Raw genomic sequence first — 16,483 nt, 5'->3', positions numbered from 1 at the left:
TTCTTTACTGCAGCTGCATTAAGCATTTTCCAGGTGTTCCCAAACCAGAAGCTATGGAGGAGGAGAAATGATGATATATGCTCCATCACATCCCATTGTTATGGAGGAAGCAGAGTTTGAGTACTTTGCACTGTTGGGAGCCCTGTCTGCATTTATAGCATTAAAGTGTAATACTCTATTCCAGGTTAGTGTTTAAGGCCCAGGTTTTGCACATGAAAGAGAGAAATAATATGGCTGGGATTATGCTTCCTATATTCTCCAAACATGGATTTGTGAAGGCTTTGTACCAGATATGACAATTAAATGCTCTGTCTGTTCCAGATTTCCAAGCAAACACAAGGAGGTTAAGTAAGTAGATTTATTGCAAAGAATAAGGAAGCCCTCATTTATGCAGTCCTTTATATAACTCCTACTTCCAAATCTCAAAGTGGTTTATTATAAATATCAAATCACATATTTTAAAATAACCCTGCGTAAACAAACATAACTCCCAAATGAGGTAAACCAAATCTCGTCAGATCCAATAAGGCAGTCCAATGTCATCCATTATCTACCAAATGCCTGCCAGAATAGGATGGTCTTCTGCACCTTCCAGATGATTAATACTGTAGGCTAGAGTTCCACACCGTTCCACAGGACGGAGGCAGTGCCTGAGAAGGCTTACCTCTGGGTCCCCACCTCGTTCACTTTGTGTGGGATGGGCTCCGTCAGCACTTCCCCTTGGGCAAAATGCATGGGGGACCAAATCTAATCCAGAGAGATGGTCCTGTAACTACCCATGGAGGGATTTATGGGTTAAAACCAGCATTTCGAACTGAGCTCAGAAATAATCGGTAGCCAATACAGTGACCAAAGCAGTGGTATTATAATTGTAACTTGTTCTTTCCAATTAGCATCCTAACTACTATATTTTGGACCAACTCTTCTTCAAGGGCAGCTCCATGTAGAGTGTGTCACATTGTCTAAATGCATGGTGATGAATGTATAAGTCACTAATGTCAGAAAGAGAAGTGTTCTGTGTAACAGCACCTAAAATCTTGCCATATACATATAAATATACGTGTATTAACTGGGTCTCTTCCTCCCACCTTCTTTAGTCAGTAGCCACAATATAGCTGCTTGAAGTTTTTTGCCAATGGTCCCTTGCCTACGAAACAGCTTTCCTTATTTATTTATTAATCATATTTTATATGGCCACCCATCTCACACACTGAGCGTGTGGGCAAAGTACAACAATGACATTTCCCTGGTGTGAGGATTAGAGTTCCTGCCTCCCAGCTTCAACATTTACAATATTGTGGCTTTTTTGCTGTTCTCTGCCTGACTGCCTGTCTCTTAGCTTTAAGGATGAGTCTAAAGAAGGTGACAATGTTAAATAAGGGCACGTGAACCGATATGACAAAAAAACAATCCCTTTAGTGAAGCAAGAGTGAAACTTTAGAATGATGTTCATTTCCCACCAGTCACAGCCACTATAACTATTGCAACTGTTAAAATTCAGTCCTGGGTATTACATAGATGGGAGATATCCATTACCCCCCTATTCCTTTCCACAAAACTTGAGAAGACTGGCAGTTGACTGGCACTTCCTTAGACATCATCCATGGAACAGCATTTATCAGAACTAAAGGCACACAGCTCTACCCCCTAGCACTTCACCACCTTTCCCGCACCCACAGTATCTGTTGCCTGAAGCAACTACCTCTCTCTGCTTTATCACAGCAGGTCAACCTTGCACCACTGAAATAATCAAGATATCAATTGAGAATATAGGGTTGACCTGGCAGCTTGAAACCTGTTCATACAAAAGCATGCAAGTGAATCTAAATCTTATAATAATCATTGCGGTAACCTGAATCTGTTGCTGAACTGAAATGTTGATAAGAAATAAAACATTTGAGTATTCCAGCAATCCTGCACATTCAGAACTGGAAAATCAAGCAAAAGATTACACTGGATGATTATTGGGCATTTAACAACCAACACTCAGGATGCAGTCATTGGAGTCCATTTTGCCCTCCTCTTTGCTTTAAACAGGGTTATATTTAAACTAGGGAAATCAGAAATCATTTCAAGATGGAACCGTTTTTTGAATTGGTCCACAAACTGGTTTTCATTTTCCAGTCTGAATTTCATGGCCCAGATGATGGTGGTGTTATCCATACACAAATGATCAAAGGTTAGAAGCAGCTCCTCCAGGTAAGGGTGGTGGTATACAACATCAGCAGCCAGTATGTAGTCAAACTGAGATGAAGACCTGGGGAAATTCTTCTGCAGGTCCATCCCCCAGACCAATTCTTTCACCTGGGGCTTGTGTTTGCATTTCAGTTTTGTGTTTCTGAGAACATTGTACTGCAGGTTTCCTAACATTTCAGGCAGGTCAGTGGAAATCACATGAGCCCCTGTGACAAAAGGGACCACAATGACAATGTTTACTGAAGGCAGTTGAACAAGGTAGTACAAATCAATTTTATACTGTAATTCTCTGTGGCATGAGTAAAAATGATGAACCACTGCCCACTCAAAGAAAAATAATATTCTTGTGTGTTCCCCAATTCCTTACTTGGTGAAATTCCAGACCAATTTTGGATGAAAGACAGTTTTGTAATATTTGCCTAGCTTACAACTGTAAGGAGAACAAACTTGAGCAAAAAGGCTCTCTGACAGTCCACAACTGTGGATTAGATTTCTAGGCTCAATGAACCAGTATGGGATTATGGTGAGATTGCCAAACTAGCCAAGAAGCTCACTAGATAACTTTAGACCAGTTACTATAGACTGTTCCATGCAACAGCACTAAAGTGCTACTATCCAAGACGGAAGCCAGCAGAAGACTATCCTGGTTGCACTTCCAACCCCTACTCTGCCTTAGTCACAAAGCAGAGCAGGGGTCCTGTCTATATCAGAGATGTGGGGGAGGGAGCATGGGTGTCTGCAGGAACTTCCTGCTTTCATCAAAATGATAGAATTAACATTACTCTGCCTTGCTGCAAGCTCCAGTTACTTTAGATCATATGTGCAACATCATGATGCTCATACAAAAGGGACATAATGTTTTTAACATTATGTCCCCACCCACTATCCACCCTGCAGGTATTGTTGGAGGGAAGGAGATCCAATTGAAGTTTTTTTTATCATCATAGACCAGAATTTAGGGGAAAAGAAAGTTGGAGGTGGGGAGAAGGAATGCCTCTTTTAGTTCAAGTTACTGCTGTTGGTTTTCCAATTTCACAGAGGGATCTCTCCATGGAGAACTGGCAGGAAAGGAATCGCCTTCCCCTTTTCTCCTGCCCCTCTCTTCTCCTACCACCCATGAGTAGCAGAAACCACGGGGGGGGGGAGAAAAAGTCCTACATCTCCCCATAGAATGGCAACTATATGACCATTTCCCCACTTCTCTTCATACCTGGGAAGGGAAATAGGGTGGAAGCAACACCCCCATGGTAAAGCTGCCAGTGGGGGCTGCAGAAGAGCCCCACAGACAGCTTCACAGGGGCAGCTTCTCTGCAGAGCCACCGGCAGCCCACCTGCACACAGCTCCCTGGTGAAGCTGCCCTGACTTCCTTCAGGGTTAGCATTTTGGCCAGCAGGATTGCCAGGAAGCCAAGGGTAGCTTGAAGAAGCAGCTTTTTATACACCTGTCCAACGGTCTACACAAACAAGGGTATAAAAAGCCCCCTGAGGCTTAGGCACTGTAGCACCTAAGCTGCCCGGAAGGTGGTGGGTAGAAGGGTTCAAGAAATGCAGAGAGAAAGCATCTCTGCAGGCAGCACCCCTTCTATTGGGGAAGTGGGTCTTCTTGGTGCCAGGAGAACAGTCACAAAACAACAGGTTTCTCCTGCTTCTCCCCTCCACCCACTATGCCTGCCCCCTATGGGATTAACTTTTACAAGTAAATTGTGGGAAGGGGAACAATCAGATCAGGATCCTGTTAAAAGATGTGGGGAATTATTCCTTTATCCCTACCACAACTACTGGGGTCCCAATCTGAATGGATTTCTTGAATCTGTAGTTCAACAGGGCAGCTCCCATTTAGAGCAGTTTTCCTAGAGCTACAAGATATGCAAAATCTGAACAATCACTAGGGGGCAACATCGACTTAGAGTTTCTGAACTGCTTTGCTTCCATCTAACGGTGGTCCAGATTTTTGCCATCCTGATTTATTTTGTCTAATTTTTTTCCTCAATCCAAGGTGTCCTGTTTCAATCAGGACTGCAGCAAGGTCCACAGGCATAAAGCCCATGGTTTCCCATACTAGAATTTGATCCAGATCAGCCCATGTACCCAAACACATTGGCAGTTTACTTCAGAAACTGATGAATCCTACAAATATTAATTGCAAGACTGGTGTCTTGTTTAAAGGGGCTTTGCTCTGACAACAAACCAATTTTGCACCTGTTTTTTCCATCTGTTTTATGTCCTTCAAGACCCCGGTATCACATATGCTATTTTTAAAACAGAAGACACAGCAGGAGTTACTACCACTTACCTAGCAAGCTGGCTACTATAGAAACGAGGCCTGTTCCAGCTCCAATTTCAATAACATTTTTGTCAACCATGTCATAAAGCTTCACATTTGTTTCCAAAAAATAGCACAGAACAAGAGCCTGAGAATGAAAAAGAACAAGAATAATTGACAATGGCAATTCTGAAAAAGAATACTGAAACAATGCCTTTAGTTCAACAAGGCCACCCTTTACTTAGTATAAACTAACAAAAAGAGGGGAAAGATGCTTCAGTTTATATGAACAAAAGAATCTCTTGACACAAAAAATATATATGAAAAGCATGAATCTCAGGTAGTTAGAGAAAGTTCAAGGTTCTTTTATGTGAATTAGTTTTAGGCAACTGGCAATCTAGGCCTTTTCAGATTATTTGGATTACAATGCCCCCATAACTCTTTATCAACATGTCCAGGGGACGGGGTGGTGAGATTCACAGTCTAAAATATATGGAGAGCAATAGATTACCTTCCTCTGCTGTAAACTATAAAACTCTTTCCGCATGTTGTCTTCCAAAATTAATTGCAAGGGGGAGCTTATCTGATCTGTTTAGCAAAGGGCCTTCTAACACCGTGCTATTAATTCCTGACTGACTAGGGAATAGTAGCGGACTTGTCAACTTCATTATGGGTGCCATTCTGGATAGCTAACAGGCTACTGCCAGAAATGGAAACTGGGAACAATACAGCTCTAAGAATTAAAAGGGGGGGAAATGCATGTCATGTGAGGGATCTGTAACTGGGCTTCCTGGGATTTGTTTTTCTTCTCTTTCTTTAAACAAAATGCAATGCGAGCTACTAATTTCTACAAGACAATGGAACTGTCTATGATTCCATCTAGCTGAATCAGAGAGGCAAGTTAGCAAAGCACACAATCAGTAACTCCTGGGATCAAATGGCATTTTACCTTAAGTCAAGGCTACTAAGCTAATCGCTACTTTTTATTTTTTTATTTTTTCATTCCTATTTCAACTGTAAACTTTAGGACATTGGCAGATTAACACTTGCTTTGAAATATCACCTTTTACCCTTGATATCTAACATTCTTAATTTATTACATCAGTGTCACATAGTACATTACTTTCAGTTTCTGATGCCTTCTTTAATAAAATGTTTGTTGTTTATTCGTTTAGTCGCTTCCGACTCTTCGTGACTTCATGGACCAGCCCACGCCAGAGCTTCCTGTCGGTCAACACCCCCATAAAATGTTTAGGATCACATAAAAGCATGAGTTGCTTGTTCAGGATCAGAGCAAAGGCCTATCTAAACCAGGTTGAAGTTCCAGAGTGATGAACCAGATGTTTATGGGAAGCCCTAGGTAAGTATAAGGGCAATTACATTTTAATAACTTAGACTCCTAACCTTCTGAGTTTGCACATCCCAGATGGTTATGCTGAAGTTAATGTTTGGTGCAAACCGGTAGGAGTTTGCTGGGAAGGCAGGAGGGGAGAGTGATAAAATAAAATCTGGTTGCAAAGGGCTGTGATTGGAGGAAGATAGGGTCAAATGGGGATAAGAACCTCCAGAAAGAGCTTATAGAAGATGAGATTAAGAGGAAATGAACTGTTGCTGCAGACAGAAAGGTTGGACAGCTGCATATAGAATTGGAGACCTCTTGATAAAGAAGCAGGTGGTCCCAGAGAGTAAAGAGATAAAAAAATAAATTCAGGAGTTAGAAAATTGTAACAGTGAGCTGTAGCGCTGGGAGTGGAGAAGAGCTGAAGAAGTTTAGTCTAGACCAGATTTCTCAACCCTGACAACTTTAAGATGTCTGGATTTCAACTGCCAGAATTCTAGGATTCTAAGAAGTCCAGACATCTTAAGATTGCTAAGGCTGGGAGCCTAAGGAGAATAACAGACAAGAAAGACTACTTGAGAGTAAATAAGAGATAAAAGGGGGAAAAAATCACAAGGCTTCTCTCCCTGCAGCATGCTGCGCAGCTGGGGTTCCCTCCTTAGAGTTTGGGGGTACAGCCTTATCAGCAGGCAATGCTCAGCCAACAGAAAGAGAGAGAGAGACTGGCAGATTTTCTCCAAGAAGGAAAAAGTCCAGGGGTTCAGCTGGGGAAAAACTGAGGCTTCAAGAGCGAAAAGGGGAAGTGGGCTGGGTCAAATAGGGCAGAAGGAAGAGATCCAGCCCAAAAGGAGGGATTGAGCAGTGAGGTCAGGATGTTACAACCCAATTAAGAATCATCTAATGAATGATCCCCATGGCTAAATGCTTCCGAAAATGCAACATGGGAATGGCATACTTTTTAATTTGAAATCTAAGCGATGGTCATAAAGTACACCGTAGAGCAAATAAAATCTGTTCAGAGTCTGGACTGAAACTGCCTGGAAGCATTACTGATAGAAGAGGGGTGGGGTATACTTTTAATAAATTTAAGATAATTTCATGCTTCCCATATCTGATGAAGTACATTGCCAAAAGATTCCCTTTTGATCCATGAATAGTAAATCTACCTAGAAATAGAGGTGTGGAAGCCCCTAACCTCAATATTCCACTGTGTGTGGGCTTTCCAGGTTTATATTTTCCTGCATTAAGTTTTTCAAATTTTACACAAAAAGTCAATATATAGGTAGTCCTTGTTTAGCAATCACAATTGAGACCAGCAGCTTGGTTGTTAAGTGAAGCAGTCGCCAGGTGGGAAACCATGTGACCACAACTGTGCTTTCCTTTTTCCCCACTCCCCCACCCTTTGGAATGCTCACCCCAGTGCTGGGATAATTAGCAAGAAGAGAATTAATGTAAATTAATTAATGTAAATTAATTATTTACATTCATTGGTGAGGAAGGGATTACAAGAGAGTAAGGAGGCACACAATGGGGAATACACATTGAAAGGAATGCATAGCACCAGCTGTTTGCCTACCATGCTTGCAGCAGCCCCAAGTGTGCTAGGCAAACAGCCAGCGCCACCACATTCCTTTCAATGTGTATTCCCCATTGTGTGCTGCTCACTCTCTTGTAATCCCTTCCTCTCCAATCTCCCAGCTCTGCAAGGAGGGAGGAGAAAAAAACAGGTCAGGCCTTCTTTAGACAATCTCTCCACTCTGTGAGGAGGGAAAAAAAGAGAAAAAACGGGTCAGGCACAGGATGACATGTACTAATGGACTGTAACGGCAAACATACGACTGTGAGAGAGAGACACTGTGAAGGTTGTCAATATGCACCTTGCTCACAAAGTTATTCTTTCAGCACCGTTGTAACTGCAAACAGCCACTGTACAAGGCAGTTGGTAAGCAGGTCTACCTGTAGTTCATATAGACCTGCCATATATTTAATCACTTGCCTTGTAGCCATAGGTGATCATGAATCGCATGCAGCATGAGTGGGCTGTTGCAGGAAGGACAGGATTCCATCCTGGTCTGCCAACTTGTTTGCTTCCTGGGCTAGCTGCAGAGGACAGGTTCTTACTACAAAACTAAATCAGAAATTCAGTGGAATGACAGAGGGAAGACAGTCCCCTCGGCATTGCCAACAAGGAAGCACTGCAAGCTAATCGCTTCTATGTGCTTCTTTTCAAGGCAGATACAGACCTGTGAAATAAGCTATTGTACTTTGTTTCAGATAGCAAAGCCAATCATATTGCATGACAACAATACCGAAGGCCAAACCACAGCTCCATAACTGTCCGTAGCTTCCGTAATCTTGATCCTGTGGCCAGCAAAACTGAATTCTTCCCAGGTTTGGATAGTTATCAGTGAAGGATAGAAACATCTCCCCATGATTTCTGAAACTATGTCTTCATCACCATTTTGTCCTAATTTAAAATAATAACAATCATAATCATAACAACGACAATGACAGACATCTTAAAATAGCAAGAGGCAGCCACACTGAACAAAAGATGGCTCCGTGAGCAAATCACTAACTTGTATGTGGACTGATTAAATATAAATATCAAAATATTTGTTTTATGTCACTACTGGTAAAGGATCCCCACAATGAATGCTTTAATATATATGTAATTATATAATGACATTATGCACATATTCATAAAACTGCAATAACGTAATTTTTGCCTTTGTTTTTTTAGTAACAATGAAATAAAAAGTCGATTGCAGTAGTCTTGTAACTGGCTGAAACTTTATAATTAGAAGACTGTTTATTTAAAAGCAGTCAGGGGCTAGCAGAGAAAGCCCTCTCTCTGAGTTGTTGTCCCCTACAGGCAAGTTTGTACATCCCTTCCTAGCATGAGTTAGGGTTAGGGTTAGGGTTAGGGGGTCTGTCTGCTGTCATTCTGGGGTTTCCTGATACCTTGAAATGATACCGTCTGGTATACTTGTTCTTTTTCTCTGTTACTCTCTTAATTATTCTTAATAAAATATCTTTGATATTCACCCAGGCATAAGCATATTGTCTTTGAATCCTACAGCCTATTGTCAACAGTGCCAATAAAACTTCGGAAAACTCTGAACATGGAAACAAATAAAAACCTTCAAAGATAAAATCTAGAACCTCTGAAATCCTCCAAAACTGCCATAGCTTAAAATTAATGACCTAAAGAATGCAATGGCCAATAATAGTCCCTTCTTAATTCCAGAGTAGTAAATAACAATAGGTCTATGTCAGTGAAGATTCTCAGTCATCCAGGTGGAATTGTCTGTAGGTTGAGTCATGGCAACTGGATTTCTTTCCTTTTGGTAGAAACATTTCGCTGCTTGTCCGCTGGGAGGAACGACAATGACAGGACAACAGAGGACAAAAAGAACATGTGGGTGAAGAACCTCTCAGACAAGGAACTCACCCAGCCAGAGAGAGATGTCCTAGCCAAAGGTCTTAATTTTGCCATCACCCCCAAGCAGGTTCCGGTGGTGGAGCTCATTACAGCCACAGAATCTGCCATCTGTAACAACAATCTACCCATTGAAGAAGCAGAACAACTCCAGCTAAAAATCTCTGCAGTGCTGTCCAGCGCTTGACCTCCCCCCGCAACCTCACGACCTGAAAGGAGAGCCCTGACAGCCCTTAGCAAAGATGAAACCATTATGATCCTGCCTGCGGACAAAGGAAGATGCACAGTTGTCCTAAACTCTGCAGACTACCATGACAAAATTACCTCATTCTTGGATGACTACCACACATACGAAAAGCTGAAAAGAGACCCCACCAGCAATTACAAGAAAAAGGTGATAGACAGCTTGAAACAATTGGAACAAGAGGGCTCCATCAATAGGATAACCTACCACCACCTGTATCCTGGAGAAGCCATCCCCTGCATCTACGGACTCCCTGAGATCCACAAGGAAGGAGCATCTCTCAGACCCATTATCAGCAGCATTAATTCAGTAACATATAACATTGCCAAACACCTTGCCACCATACTAGCACCTCTGGTTGGATACACTGACCACCACATTCATAACATGGAAGAATCTGTTGCTAAAGCTAGGGTCCTGAAACTGGATACAGATGAAACCATGGTCTCCTTTGATGTTTCCTTTCTTTTCACCAGCATCCCCACCACTGATGCCCTAACTGCGGTTAGGAAGAGACTAGAAGAGGACAGCACCCTCAACAGGAGAAACAACCTCAACCCGAACCAGATCTGCCATCTTCTGGACCTGTGTCTCAATACAACTTACTTCTCTTAGGTGACTTCTACAAGCTGCTTGGACAAGCAGCGAAATGTTTCTACCAAAAAGAAAGAAATCCAGTTGCCAGGACTCAACCTACAGACAATAGGTCTAGTAAGTAGATAGTGGGGGGGTGTACATGTTAGGAACACACATATGCTAGGTTCAAATCATACAGTGTTAATGTAAATTATATTTGCTATTGGTTAAGAGTTTTTGAATATTGGATTCATAAAATTTGGAAAGGAAAAAAAAGTTGGCTATCAGATTTAGATTGCAAAAATCTACCTGACTATCAGATGCATCGAAGAGTTAACATTTTCTATAGCTCTTTGCTTCCCTCTAGTGATCATTTTAATGTTTGCAGTCCAGCTCTGGTAGCCTTATAATACCATCTCACAAGAACTTTAGATGAACCACTAGGAAGTTTCACCAATAACAGCAAGAGGTGACCAAGAGGGTATTATGGGTTTACATTTATTATCCCATCATCTTCAGTCACATGATCTGCTGGCCATGACCATTTTGGCTTGGACTGCACTAGAGACCAGTGACATGGCTTCTGTGGAGGCATCTTTCTGAAGCACTGGTCAAGCCTTATGTGAACTCCTCATAAACATGAGTTTAGCATTCTGCAATCCAGTTTATTGTAGTAAAGTTGGAGCAAGCTGGGGAAGTTTAAAAGTTAAACTAAATAGCTAAACTGCAGGATGTAAAGGAAATACGAACTAAGAGCTGGATTGCCCTTTCTGCTAGACCAGCTGCCTCCAGATGATCATTTAAGCGGCATTAAGTTACTCAGGTAGTGTGCCAGGAGATAGAATTTGGGAAGGAGCAGCTGAAACATGTAAATAAATCCCAAGTTTGAGCATGAGAAAGGAAAAGAGAGAGACACAAAACGAAGAACACTGGGAACCAGTAGATTGGCCTGCCACCCCCTTTGCTGTCAGAAAGACTACTCAGGAGCAAAAGGTAAAAGTGAAAAGGCAGAAAGGTCTGTACAAAGAATTCAGAAGTATTAGTTGGCAATCAAAACCTAGGTCTCCATCTTTCCTATTTACAAACCTGAAAAATTAACCCCAATTTTTAAAAATAGTAATACGTTACATGGCATGGTGTATATCAAATTTCAGATAAATTGCCTTGATTTTTTTTTACAAGAAATAGCCATCGCTTCTTTTAAGTCTTTGCAGAAATCAGATTATGATTGTAGGAAAGCTTTTCTGCTCTAAGGAACTGTGAGATTTACTACTGCAAAGAAGAGAACTGGGCAATTTTAAAATAAGACCCAAGCTTGCGAAGGCTATCAATGGCTATTAATCATTAGGTATATATATTACCTCCAGAATCTAGAGGGTAGACAGTCTCAGTACCAGTTGCTGGGCAAGACAAGGTGCATAGGATTATGAGGTCCATAATCTGCTTATTGATTTCCAGGGAGTGTTTGATTGGCTACTGTACTGGGGGAACATGTAAGCCTTTGGTCTTACCTGGTATAACTCTTCTTTTACTAGAAGCTGATCTTAGGACAAATTTCAGCTTTCACTGGATGTTGGTTGAATGAATGAATGTCTTGAATGAACTATGCTTACCACCTCAAATTACCATGATGGTAGTTTTTATCTCCAATTACAAGGACACAATGAACATCAAGAGGCCCTATTGCCCTCAAAGTTGGTCATCAAGTTTCCTACTGAAACATTCTCAGCTGGCCCAGTTAGAGAAACCCTATATTGTGGCAAGGTGTTGATGAGGTAGATTTGGCTCCTTGGCCACATGCTTTTTCTCAGATAGAAATGTCAAATGGCCTATACAGAAATTGGACAAATTATTATTTAAAAATGTTTTCAGTGGGTGAAAAAAAGGAGTCCCATTTCAACATAGGCCATGGTTTAGTGAAAGTAAATTACCTTTCCTGCATCATTTACCAGTTAAAATTCCTATACCAGATCTGGCCTGAAAAAAATCCGTGTGGTCACTAGATGGCAGCCATGAGATACAGAAACTTCTAGGCTTTTTTTTTACTGCTATCTAGTGGTCATCTGGATTTTTTAGCCTTAGCCTTGGGTCATATCTGTTACTCACTGGGGGTGTATTTTGGGCTCAAAGTGCTCCACTTAAAAATATTTCAGATCTCAGCTCTGTCACCTTGACTGCCCTCTAAAATATATTTTTGGTATATCAAAAGCACTCCTCACAGCAATGTAAATGTGAGACAGGTTGACTCATGTATGGCTCTGCAAGAGTTAACACTGTAGTTATCTGTCTCAGATTCCATACACATACACGCAAACACACACACACACACACACACACACACGGCTGGGAGTAAATCCCTTTGAACTCAAGAAGACATGGTTCTATGTACATGTATAAATCAAGCAAATTGAAGTTGACTGCTTTATAAGGGGACAATTGAGGACCTGAATAAATCACAGATAGTTTTTTGTGCACATGAATATTTAAACCATCAATTAACAACTTAGGATGTTAACGTTTGTGCATATACTATTCCATTTTATCAGGTCCTATTAAAGCCCTATAAACTAATTTCCTATCCTATTAGATTGCTCACCCAAGCATTTTTCTTGTATAGGTCTGTTTTCTAGGTTTTTTTTCTTGTTTCTATTTTAAGGAAACCTAAATCCATTACATGCTGAGTTCCCATTCATTCTATCATCCATTAGTAAGTCTCATTCCTTTCTAATGTAAAAATGTTTTTTCTCATCACTTCTAGAAATACATTCTAAAAGCTGCATCTCTCTGGGCCTTCATCCTAACAAAGTTAAATGATAGAGATTTCAGCATGTGAGAACATCTCTTCCAAAGTGAAAACAACACATCTTTTGCAAACACTGAAATAGGATACAAGGGTTACCACATCAGCCTCTTTTAAATATTGCAAAGGGAAATGATATCCTGCTAAGATCCTGAGGACCTGGGGACCTTAGCTGCTCTTTTCAAAAAGTCTTTCCCTCATAAACATATTTTTCAATATCTAAGCCTGAATGTACTCTGTAATTCCATACCAATTTTCTCTGACCTAGCAATCACCACAGAGATTGAACAACCCTACTTAACATCCACATCCAGCATGTTCTTAGGGGAGATCATATTGTTGGGAATGGAAAGGCAGTAGTCTAATACATTGGAGGAAGGGCACTATTTTTGCAACATATTGGTTGTTCTTCTCTATTATAAAGCCATTTCCACAGTCCTGCTTAGGGTTTACTCTGTGTTGCTCTGCTATTTCATTAATTTTGACTCTATTCCCTTGCCTTCTCCTGACTAAACAGTGGGGAACAATGATCATGGGACATGAATTCAGTACTGCAATGCTCCTCCCTCACTATGTATATGATAGCACACCTCATGGCACGTTCCAGATGTGTTGAGACTATAATTCTTAGTGTGATGTCTACGGGAACCCATGCAGCATAGTCCCCTTCATGGGCACCCACCAGTTTTTTAATTGAAAATAAATGAAAAGCTAAGGATTTATGAGAAGCACAAAATAAAGTGTTAATCTAGCATCTTCAGTCTTTACATAAATGCCTCTGGGACCTACATAAGAGCTCACAGACCTTGTAGGAGATGAGGGAGCAAGTTAAAAGCTCCTAACCCAACTACATCTTCCCAGGGAAAACAAAGCACTGGCTCAGCTGTATGGTGTCAAATTGGGCAACTACCCCATTACCAAAACTCTTTCCCAGGAAAACTACACTGTCAGCTCAGCTGTAGAATATCGAGAAGGCCAAGAAATACTGATAAACTGGGAAAAGATAGTGGGAGGTGAGTAGTATCTGGGAAAGCAGAAGAAAGTAACTCCCCAAAAAGAAACTATGTTAATGGAATACTGACTTTTTGTTCTTTCAAACCCCTATGGCCTTTAAAGCCCTGCCCCATTACCTCTTAGACACACCCTAACACAGTGTTTCTCAACCTATGCTGGCTGGGGAATTCTGGGAGTTGAAGTCCACACTTCTTAAAGTTGCCAAGGTTGAGAAACACTGCCCCAATGGCTTCACTGACTTCACTAGGCACATGATGTGTTATATCCTAAGAAATATCTAGTTGCTCTGTCCAAGTAACCCCACCCCTCTTTAGGCCTGTCTTTGCCTCCAGCGCTGTCAATAAACCAATTTGTGCTTCAGTATAATTTGTCAAAGTCTCCAGTTCAAATGTGCCCCCAAAATATTCCACTACAACATTCTTAGAACATAAAAATGGTGGGTGACTGTAACCCAAAATTTTGTTGGTTCTTGGTGATTTCAGAGACATATCCATGTCATTTCCTTGGCAACAATGGGACTACTCCCATCTTCTAGACTGTTTTTAGACTTCCCAAGCCTAGTATTTCTTGATGATCTCCTATCCAAGTACTAACCAGGCTTACCTTCCAAGCCCAAAGATCAGCCAAAAGCTACTATCTACTGGGAGACTACTATTTACCAGAATATTAAAAATAATACTTTTATCTCAAAATGTCAACATGTGGTTATCAACTAAAAAAACTTGCCTACCACTGTTGGTGGTTTTGTTGTAAAGTTTTTATATCACCAATCAATAAATATGAAACACAGCAAGCTAGCCACAAAACCAGGTAGAAGGGTGTGTCATATTTACCTTTGTTATTGTCTGGCTTTCTAGATAACTCATTTGTTACAAGACATTCATGTTGAGAGGATTCAGAATCCATGTCATACAAAGTCCTGGGCAGATAAAGTTAGCAATCCTAGAAATGAAACCAAAAATACTAGGTAACAATGTAAGTAATAATTAAGGCAGTTAAGTATGATTCTATGAAGAAAGTCACATTATCTTCAATAGTCATGCTTTCTTGGTTACATAAGTAAATAAGAAGCAATAACACTCTACTGTAATGGTTAACAGCCAGTGATAATTTAGTGGATAGATTATTATTGGCTATTGATAGGAACAGCTCCAATAGCAATGATCAAGTCTAAATTCATGCTGAGGAAAGCCAACTTTGTGGACAGTATCACTGAGCGGTATAGCTGAATGAATGGCATACTTTTGTACTGGCACCATGTCATGTCTCAAGTTTTCACAGATTTCAGTCTCCCCCCAAAAGAACTTTATACAAGAGATGTAAAAAAAAACCAACAATCCCCCCAAAACACCTGAGATGGATTCCTATTCAAACAAAATTGCAAGATCCATCAAAAGATAGATATGACATACAGTAGATAGATGTGTTTCTCATCTCAAACACTGTGCATATTTCCAAAAACTGCATGCCATAAAAAGGTGTAGCATTTGGGAAAGTGTTAAAAAAACAGAAAACTGAATGCATGTATTTTATGTGGTTGCATTGTACTACACAAAAATACATATGAATTTAGATTTTAGAAAATTATAACACAAATTATTTATAAATCTAGATTGATCATCAAATTCTTAATTAAAACCTCTTGAGAAATATATATATTTATTTAATATATCTAATTTATTTCACAGGTGAATACTGACATCTCCAGGTTGTTTGAATGTATTTCTTTATCCTGTTTTGGTAAATGATGACAAATACTTTATAATGATTGTCCAGAAATGTATCTCTTTGCTGCATTGTCAATGCTATTATGAGAACTTCAAATTATTTTACCAAAAAAAAAAAAACTGTAATAAAAAGTGTTTAAAGAGTTACCAAACAGCATATACATTAAACTGGATCGGAGTAAATGAAGGAAAAAATAAATAAAATATAAAATAACAACAACAGAAAAGGTATTCAGTCAGAAAAGGTATGAGTGAAAGATGGGTCTTCAATAGCAGTATCAGTGAAATTGTAAGCACCACTCAAATATTGCAGGTGGGGTGAAAACATTTCAACTAGTAGGCACTATGGCTGAGAAATCTATGAGTAACAGAATGATAATCCACAGTTTATAACACCTGCAATAGGATTTCCCCAGATTATCATTTATTTATTTATTTCTCATATGTATATGGCAGCCCATGTCACACAAGGTGACCCTGTGATCATGCAAACTTATACCGGGGAAGGTGATCTTTGTGTCCTTGTTTCAAGTTAGCTAAGGATTTATATGCCAGTAATAAAATATTGAACCTGGCCTAAAACCTAACTGGTAACCAATTGTTCGTTTTAGTTCATATGAACTTAAGTTGCTTCAGTCTGGATGAAATACATGGATAGTGAGCCTCAGCACCTGGCCAGCACATTCTGCATCTACTGCATCTTCTTCACAAGACTCAACAGTAGTCCCACAAAGAGGACATTATAGTAATAGAAATGTGGAGTTACTGGTGCATAGACAAGGGCTGGTGAGCTGTCCATGTCTAGAAAAGACTGGCTGATAAACTAACTGAGACTAGAAGTACTGTAGACAGTGACAGTTCTAGGCACACCTCAGTCTTGAT

At 40.3% G+C, this 16,483-nt stretch overlaps 1 protein-coding gene across 1 annotated transcript; it reads right to left on the bottom strand.

Moving 5' to 3' along the window:
- Positions 1 to 1,796: 1,796 nt before the first annotated feature.
- LOC134498263 (protein-lysine methyltransferase METTL21E-like) lies at positions 1,797 to 14,811 on the bottom strand. Its single transcript, XM_063304338.1, has 4 exons — positions 14,708 to 14,811; positions 8,108 to 8,265; positions 4,490 to 4,607; positions 1,797 to 2,402 (listed from the first exon to the last, which is right to left on the bottom strand). The coding sequence occupies exons 1-4, from the start codon at positions 14,778 to 14,780 to the stop codon at positions 1,987 to 1,989; spliced, it is 765 nt and encodes a 254-aa protein (XP_063160408.1). The 5' UTR covers positions 14,781 to 14,811; the 3' UTR covers positions 1,797 to 1,986.
- Between the last annotated feature and the right edge of the window lie 1,672 nt (positions 14,812 to 16,483).

Source organism: Candoia aspera, chromosome 5, assembly GCF_035149785.1.
Source record: "Candoia aspera isolate rCanAsp1 chromosome 5, rCanAsp1.hap2, whole genome shotgun sequence".
In the NCBI taxonomy this organism is placed as follows: Eukaryota; Metazoa; Chordata; class Lepidosauria; order Squamata; family Boidae; genus Candoia; species Candoia aspera.
Note: the sequence above shows the minus strand (reverse complement) of the source record. Positions and strands in the feature narration are given on the sequence as shown.

Coding starts and splice junctions, on each gene's coding strand:
- LOC134498263 (XM_063304338.1), bottom strand. CDS start 14,780: ATGGATTCTGAATCCTCTCAACATGAATGTCTTGTAACAAATGAGTTA. Junction 8,266..14,707: donor AAAGCCAGACAATAACAAAG/GTAAATATGACA, acceptor ATTTTAAATTAG/GACAAAATGGTGATGAAGAC. Junction 2,403..4,489: donor TATAGTAGCCAGCTTGCTAG/GTAAGTGGTAGT, acceptor CTTTTGTCACAG/GGGCTCATGTGATTTCCACT.